Raw genomic sequence first — 8,978 nt, 5'->3', positions numbered from 1 at the left:
CTTTTTTACTGCTGCAGAGTATTCCATGGTATAAATGTACCACAGCTTTTGTATCCACTCATCTACTGATGGGCACTTGTGCTGTTTCCAGATCTTAGCTATAGTAAATTTTGCTGCTGTGAACATAGGGTGCATACATTCTTTCTGATTGGTATTTTAGGAGTCTTGGGCCAGCAGTCGCCAACCTTTCGGACCTCACGGACCACCGGTTGGCAACCCCTGTCTTAGGCTATATTACTGGAAGTGGGATTATTGAGTCAAATGGCAGTTCCATCTTTATTTTTTTGAGGAGATTCCATACTATTTTGCATGCAAATAAGTCTTAACACATTGTGGACGGATCATGATAATACTTGCTTCATATTACACAGTGTTTTACAAAGTATCATACTTTAAAAAGATATTATTAGCTTGTAAGAACATGTAATAAATACCTTCAAAATGCAATGGGTATTTAATTTTAAAGCGTTCCTTTAACATTTATGTAAAAGGTTTTTTGTACTTGTTTAATAGAAACTTATCTGGCCACTGGGTAAAGCTAGCAATAAAACTACTGGTCCGCAGTGTGTTAAGTGTTGGGATTTGAACCCAGAACTTTTTCAAAACATCAGAGTTTATTAGTATATCCTTTCTACTATCATGTGATTGTTCCAGTTTATTTGTTATTGTCATCTTCTGGAATAGAATCTAGTCTTACTTACCTTTGGTCCTTCTCAAACTGGGGTACACAATCTCTGGAGTACACAGAATAGTGTAGGGTGCATCTGAAGCTGCAGAATAAACTTGGCTCATTGTCTTGCAATGTCAGTTTTACTTGATGGTAAGTATTGTAAACATAGACTAAATACTGATGTGTTAAGGCAGTGTGAATGTTTAAGATAAAACACAAGGTTTGTTTGCCCTAGGCCTCTCTGTGCCCTGGGTGTATGAGTTTGGGTTAGTATGCCACTAGGAGGCACATGAAAGTTAAAGAAGGACTGTAGAAGTATATTTATTCATAGAAAGAGGGACTGGATAAGTTTATTTATCTGTCTTGCAGCAAAAGGAACAAGATTGTTCATCTTACCCTCTTTTAAGTAGAGCCACAAAATCACATCGATGAGTTGTGATATAAAGCACTAGTACTTTCAGGGCAAATAAATGATGTGCAGGACATTCTTCTGCTGAAAACTGGCTGTCAAAACTACTCAGACAATATGTTTCCTCTCTAGAAAGGGCTTTGGCCTTGTTTGGGGGCGTCGTTCCCCTCCCCAATTGGTTCTGTTCATGTGTGTTGGCAAGATTGATGCATATATGATGCTTTAGACCAGTTGATGAAACAATTTTGTCAGCCTTCTGTTGATTTTGTGATAATTTTCTCCAGTAAAATGATTCATTTCAAAAATTTCTCCCTAAGAAATAGTATTGCAATAGTCCTATTTACATGGTTAATAGGACACTGACTCACTCAATAAATATCCTATGACAGGCTCTATTCTATGTACTGCAACTATAGTTGTGATGAGTCCTTACAAGCTTATATTTTAGTGGGAGGCAGACGGATGACAAATATACTGGGTGTGGCAAAAGAGATTTACAGTTCATATGGAAAATAATACGATGACTAATAAAAAAAACATAAGAATAAACTGTATTTCACGTACTTTTGCCTCACCCTGTATGGTCAGGTAGTGAGTACTACAAAGGAAAATGAGATGTAGAGCTTCTCTTGGGGATTTTTACCATATTCAACATGAAATTGTCTGACTTAAGAAACGGGTAGTGGCCATTTTAAGGACTTTTTGTTCTCTGTTCCTTCTCAAGAAGTAATCTGTTATATCCCTCTTACTTTTCTGCTTGTGTAAGCCTCTTTTCTTTAAAGTTGAGTATCCTGATAGTTTTGTATGATATAAATTCATTTATGCCATTTCACATTAAGGCTGTTCTCAGCCATTAGTTGAATAGCTTTTGCATGGTTACAGATTCTTTCAACAATTTGATTATAGTTTATGATGCTTTTTTTGAACAGCCTTTTGAAGATCAAATTAAAATTTGCAGCCCAACAGCTGAAAATTATACTTTCACCTAGGAGATGAATTGTGCCTTCTAAAATCTAAAACCCTAATAGGAAAAAATACAAATTGATATTTTTGACACCAATAGGGTTTTGGTATAAGTTTTATTGTTTGTGCTGGATTCTTTGTATACTGTTTTTACATCATTCTCTTCTGAGTCAGAATAACAGAGCTGTCAGTAAGCTGTCTAACCTGAAGCATTCCTTAGACTCCCTTCAGTTAAATCAGATCTGGAAAGTAGCAAATTACTATAGATGGGAGCAAAGAAATATCTGAGCTTAAGATCTACACCTCTACTTAAGAGAATGTCTTTAGATACTTGGACAGCTCCACAGTTTTAGAAGCAGGAAGGTACTTTGGACTGGTCAGATGTATCTCAAAGGGGCTAATCCAGCTTGTGATATAGTTTGGAAAAATTTGGAATTTGTGTGTGTGTGTCTGCTCAGTGGTCATCTCAGTTGATAAACTTTTTTTTTTTAAATCCTCAGCTGAGGATATATGTGTTTTGTTTTTTCATTGAATTTTAGAGGAATGAAAAGAGAGAAAGAAAGAAAGCAACATCGATGAGAGAGATTTGAGAGAGAAACATCGATCGGTTGCTTCCAGTCCAGGCCTTTACCGGGGATCAAACCCCCCACCTTTTGGTGTATGGACGATGCTCCAACCAACTAAGCCACACCCGCCAAGGTTCAGTTGATAAACTTTTATAAAAGATTTCTTTCTCTTTTCTTGGAGTCGGGCAGACTTGTTCCCTTTTAGAAGGTCCATGTAGATCTGCTATTGTAGCATATTGCCATTGGTCGAAGGTTTCCTTTTGATCTGGATGAGCTAGAGCTCTGTGCAAACTCAGCTCCGACTCTTGGCTCATCCTGGCTGTGCGGCAGTGCGCATGTCCTCATGCTGAATCCCGTTAGCTCGTAGTTGTCATGGTCACTGTGAAGTCACAGGTTTCCATCCCTTACTAAGCTAGCATTGCAAGGACACGTGTCGTTCAGCACGAACTGAGCCCTGTTCAGCACTACTTCTGGCATAATAAAGTGGCCGAATATTAGTACTATTCTAAATGCTGTTTAATGGCTGCAACTGCTATGATTTAGGTTGGGGATTGAGGGAACTGTATCTGGTAGAACACTTGGACTTGGTTATCAGCTACAGAACTTTAGGAAAATTCTCCATTTTTAGCATTTGAAATGCCTTTTTTTTTTTTAGTAAGTATCTTTTTTTGTTTTTTATTGGTTTTTGAGAGAGAAACATCAATTGGCTGCCTCCTGCACGAATGAAACCTGTAACCTGGGCCTGGGCCCTGACCAGGAATCAACCAGTGACCTTTTGGTGCTCGAGATAACACTCAACCAACTGAGCCACACCGGCCAGGGCTGAGATACTCTTTTCCTGAAGTTGGCACCTCACCGTCCTTCGTCTTCCTGCATTCTGATTTATTTGGCCTCTAGGTGACATTATTTTCTTTGTGGAGAAAATAGTCTGAGTAAGGCAATATGGGGATGATGGGAAGTGGACAGCTTCAGAGAGACACTTAAAACACAGAATCTGCACACCTCAGGTTGAGATTACAGCCATGTCTTACATACCTACCACTTTTCATTCCTGGCCTTCACCAGCTCACTGGATAACAGATATCACTGAATTTTTACAAATCCTAGTTTTCCTGATTTTGTACCCTACCTGATAAGTAACAACTCACTGAAATGGTTAATAGCTAGTTCAGGATACATGACAACACTTTTCCTGATTTTGTTCAGCTTTCTAGTTTTCATTTTCTTTCTTGATTAATATCTGCATCATTCAGCTTGTCACAGTAGATAAGAGAAGCCACTCACTGGGTAATTGGCTCCCATCTTGCTGACATCTCCCTATTAGTCACTCATGCCATCACTATGCTATTACCGTTGTCATATTTTCAGAGAGGAGGATAATAACGTTCTTTAGAATCTTTTTCAGTCAAGAAGAACAGTGCTGAAAAAGCTTTAGTTTTGCTAGTTAGAAAGCATACTGAAATTTTCTTTTCCCTTTGCTCTCTGGACATATAGCATAGTTAGGTGAGCCTTTATATTTCCGGCCTCATGTCTTTAATAGTTCTTGGATCTTTTCTTGTAAGATCAGAGTTCTTGATTCTAGCTGAATTGTATCTGCTATACTGAACATAAAGAAATGAATATCGGGATTTCTTTTTAGTTTCTTCCTTGGTTTTAAATTAAATTGACGAATGGCCTGAGGAGGGGGAGAGTACATTCAGATCTTTTCCAGCTAAGATAATGTTCATATACTCAGAGATAATAAGATTGATTGCTAAGAAAATAAGGGCTATAATTGGACTTTTATTTCTTTTGGCCTAAACATTGTTGGTGAGGGTCTTTTTCTCAAGGCCTTTTCTTGAATTCAGCATATTTGATAAAACTGCTCTTTTTCTTTCAGTGTTTTTTTTTTTCCTTACCAATGAGTGCCAACCAAGTCCTTCTAAAGAATTCCATTTCTTTCAAGCTCGGATGGTAAACCTGACTAGAAGGGAGGACAATGGTGGGAGGGAGAAGGAAGGAGTTGACCCATATCAGAAAGTCACAAAACCAGATCAAAGTATGAGGACAACTGAGACATTTTGCATTCTCCCTGTCCATAGGAAGGGTTTTTCTTTCTACTCAAGTTCTAACTTCCTTTTTATTTAAGAGTTAGTTAGCTTCAAAGTCATCTCTGAACAGATGAATTGAGTTCAAATAATAGTTAATTCTCTAAGGCAATGTTTTTCAACCTTGTCTGTACATGAGAATCACTAGGGAAGCTTTTCAAAATTTGATGCCCAGGCTACACCCAGAACAATTAAACCATCTCTGGGGTGAGACTCAGGCATGACATCACTATTTTTTAAATTTCTGTCCCCCACAAAACAACAACAAAAAACAACAACATGGGGTTGTTCCTTGTGTAGCTAAAGCTAAAAGCCATAGTAATGAAACACAAAGTAGTTATTAGTACTCTTAGAATGCTTGAATTTTAGTCTAAGAAATTCCAGGTTTTTATGAAGAAAAAAACTAAAAACATCTTATAATCAGCCTACCTTTGCAGACTTTATTTTCTACAATTTTCCTTCCCCGGCTACTCCCCCCCACCGCTATCCTGTGCTCCTGTTTAATTGAACCATACTCCTCCTTGATTTGCTTTTATTCGTGTATGTGTTTTTCAGACTTTGTTCATTCCATTCAAGAAATAACCTCCCCCCCCCATTTTTGCTTTTTGTAATCCCACACTACCACCTTTTTGAAGCTTCTTTTTATTGTCTTCAGCCAGAAGGAGGCTCTTCCTTCAGAACTTCTCTTTTTTGCTCTTATTATTCTGCATTTGTGTTTTAATTCTCCTGCCTGTGGGCAAAGTCTGGGTTTTATGCTTCTGTGTATTCCCTTCATTGCCTGATATCTTTACATTTCTAGTAGTGCCTGTATCCCAGTAAACATTACATCAGTATTTGCTTAAATAAAAGTAATTTCATGCTTTTGTGATGTCATACTGCAGGTGTGTGTATTCTAGAACTAGGGAGAAAGCAGATGTATCTTTTTTTTTCTTTCATACTTTTACAGTTTTTTCAAATTGTTACTTATGATGACATTTTTAATTATTTATGCATGTGATTTTTGTTCCATGTCTAACCAGATTCTGGAGAGGTTTGGAGTACTCTGTAGCTTAGAGCAGAACATGCTTATTAATGCCAGTTAGAAGCATTTGCCCAGGGTTATTTTCTGTCATGTTGGAAATAAGACTTTGTCAGAGGTCTTGCTATTTTTCAATATAGGTTATGTTTTAGAGTTTGGCCACTCTGTTTATCTGTACATTGAGAAGATAAATCTTTCCCAAATCCTGAAGACCAATGAAAAAAAAATTTTTTTTAATTTTCATTTGAGGATATTTTTTTCTATTGATTTTTAGAGAGAATGAAAGGGAGGGAGGAGAGGGGAGGAGAGAGAGATCAACAGACAGACAGACATCAGCTGGTTGACTTCTGCAGGAGCCCCATTCAGGGTCAGGGATCCAACCTGCAATCAGGGTACATGCCCTTGATCGGGAATCGAACCCACGACCCTTGAGTCTGTGAGCTGATGCTCTAACCATTGAGCAACTGACCAGGGCTGCAATTTTGTTTTTTAGCACAATCCCAGTACCAAGATTTCCAAGTTTCTACACTGAATGACAGACAATAAAGGGAATATTGTTTTGTAAAGCAGACACAAGCCTTTGGTGATTCAAAGAGGAATTTTAGATGCACAGTGAGAACTAAGGAGGAAGCAAATGTGAAACTATAGCAAAAAAAGGTGTTTTTTTGCTTTTTAAACAGCATCATTAATTGTGTATATATGCGTGTTCTGTTTTTTTTCATGACAGCTATTCTCAGCTTCAGTTCTTCTTTAATGCTTTTGTTGTGGAAGACTGACTTCAGGTTGAATTATGTAAGAACCCTGCAGGAGCAGGGAGGGCTGAGACTGAGACCGTGCGGAATTATGTTCCTGCCACCTACCTAATTTCATTAAGCTAATTCTCCAATAGTCAGCATCATTTTACATGATCACCAAATAAATCACAGTATTTCTCAGTAGTATTGACTGTGAGAGAGATTTGCCTTCCCACTTCCTCACCAAATAGGACAGTGGTTCTCAACCTTGGCTGCACATTAGAATCACCTGGGAATCTTTTTAAAATCCTGATTTCTGGGCCTCATCCTCCGGAAATTCTGTTTCTTTGTTATGGGATGGGGCCACAACATCAGTAACAAAGAAACAGAATTTCCGGAGGATGAGGCCCAGAAATCAGAATTTAAAAAAGATTCCCAGGTGATGTGCAGCCAAAGTTGAGAACCACTGAAATAGGATATCTTCCTATCCCAGCTGTTTTCTTTTTTTAGGAAAGTTCTAAACTCTAAAAACCACTCTTGTTCCCCCTGTAATTTTTGCATTTTAAAATTGTAACTCAGTACTGGTTTGGTTCCCACCTTCTCAGAGGGGCAGCAGGTTTTGTAGATCAAAGCTCATTTTAGTTTTTCTTTTCTTTTTCCCTTCTTTACATTTCCTTTCAAAGAAAAAATAAAATATTTTCAAAATACTGCTGCTTGGCCCTGGCTGGTTTGACTCAGTGGATAGAGTGTCAGCCTGCGGACTGAAGTGTACCAGGTTCAATTCCGATCAAGGACAAATGCCTGGGTTGCGTGCTTGATCCCCAGTAGGGGGCGTGCAGGAGGCAGCCGATCAATGATAATCTCTCATTATTGATGTTTCTATCTCTCTCTCCCTCTCCCTTCCTCTCTGAAATCAATTAAAATATTTTTTTAAATATTACTGCTTGAAGGTAGAGCTTTTTAAAATAAGCAGATTTTAAAATTTCTGTTTGGGTTTGTGCCTATGTACCCCTGTGGAAAGATTGGATCTGAAACATCTGAGAGATGTCCCAGCTCCATCTTCTTTCCAAGTTTTCTCAAAACTCCTACACACCATCACTGTCATTACTTGGTTCCCCTAGGACCATGGTCGGCAAACCGCGGCTCACGAGCCACATGCGGCTCTTTGGCCCCTTGAGTGTGGCTCTTCCACAAAATACCACGTGCAGGCGCACACATACAGTGCGATTGAAACTTCGTGGCCCATGCACAGAAGTCGGTATTTTGTGGAAGAACCACACTCAAGGGACCAAAGAGCCGCGTGTGGCTCATGAGCTGTGGTTTGCCGACCACTGCTAGGACATATTTCTCTGCATTCTAGAAATTCTTTCAGCTTTGGGACATAACTGAAGAGCGTGTATTCCAGAAACTTGGTAGAGCAATTTACAGATTCTGTATGGGCATCTAGTACTTAGTTAAATGAACTCTACCTCTCTCTTCTCTCTCTCCTTTCTCTCTTTCAGCTTGGCAGTGACCTTGGCGGGGGCATTGGAGGAAGTCCGGCAGTAAGTGCCATCCATTTTTTTTTTTTTTTACCATGGGATGCGCTGCCCCCTGTTTGATGCCTTTCCTATGCACACATTCTCAGACCAGCCACTATCTAGCACTATACACCAAAACTTTTATAGCAGTATATGAAAAATAGAGAGTAGCATAGGGATACTTGGAATCTTTGGGGTCATACATCACATGTGGCCTAGGGGCATCTTTAGGGATTGGTGCTCTAGTATTTACACAGAGCTTTGTTTTCCTGACATTAAGAGCTAAATGGAACCTCCCATCTCGACTGGCTAATACCTTTATTCTCTGGTGTCATCTTAAAACACTTAACAGAGTCCGTTGGGCTGAGAGTGAGACTCTCCTTGTAAGTTAGTTCTGGGGATGGGAATATCCTCCTCCCACAGGAGAGTTTCCTACTGGATATTTATGCCTAAAAGGGAGAATAAGACTTGCCAGACCCCGTGGGAATGGATCTGCTAAGTTGGATGCTTCTCCTTCTTTCTGTAGAAACAAACTTCTCCTATAGGGTACTTAGAGGCCTTTTGCACAGAATCATGGAAGCTAAAATTGGAAACAAATAAAAAATCTTGGTCAGTGTGTTTCTAATCCTACTGATTACTGTCTCTTGATAGAACCTAGTGTTTATCTTATCAACGATGATTAAAAGGACAAAGAATATACTAATTCAACTCCTAATAATATTTTGATTATGGTGTATTCTTATTGATTTATCAGTATTACTGAAATATGTAGAAACATTGTAAGGGCTATTAATCTGTTCTTCCTGATCCGCTCCCCTCCCCTTTTTTTCTTTGCAGGTGGGACAATCCTTCATTCCATCATCAGTGCCTGCAACCTTTGCTCCTTCACCTACTCCTGCTGTGGTCAGCAGTGGTCTGAATGATCTATTTGAACTCTCTACGGGGATAGGCATGGTACATGGTGGATATGTGGCTCCTAAGGCTGTAAGTAAAACAACACTTTCTTTATAT

General features: G+C 39.0%; 1 protein-coding gene and 1 long non-coding RNA gene across 4 annotated transcripts in view; one reads left to right on the top strand and one right to left on the bottom strand.

Annotated features, from left to right (window-relative positions):
• The window catches only part of AP2B1 (adaptor related protein complex 2 beta 1 subunit), a 94,790-nt gene that overhangs the window by 48,486 nt on the left and 37,326 nt on the right, over positions 1-8,978 (top strand). For 2 of the 3 annotated variants that reach the window (XM_006756411.2, XM_015559251.1), the window contains exons 15-16: positions 7,950-7,991; positions 8,805-8,951. In XM_006756411.2, the coding sequence (XP_006756474.1) occupies positions 7,950-7,991; positions 8,805-8,951 (189 nt within the window). The remainder of the gene's footprint in view (positions 1-7,949; positions 7,992-8,804; positions 8,952-8,978) is intronic. The other variant, XM_006756412.2, reaches the window with a different exon arrangement.
• Positions 3,470-7,843, bottom strand: LOC107181937. The gene is made up of 3 exons (XR_001512653.1): positions 7,834-7,843; positions 5,712-5,717; positions 3,470-4,376 (listed from the first exon to the last, which is right to left on the bottom strand). It is a non-coding gene; the product is annotated as an uncharacterized LOC107181937 (long non-coding RNA).

The sequence above is a fragment of the Myotis davidii genome, unplaced genomic scaffold (assembly GCF_000327345.1).
Source record: "Myotis davidii unplaced genomic scaffold, ASM32734v1 scaffold574, whole genome shotgun sequence".
Lineage (NCBI taxonomy): Eukaryota > Metazoa > Chordata > Mammalia > Chiroptera > Vespertilionidae > Myotis > Myotis davidii.
This window is presented reverse-complemented; position numbering and strand designations above follow the sequence as displayed.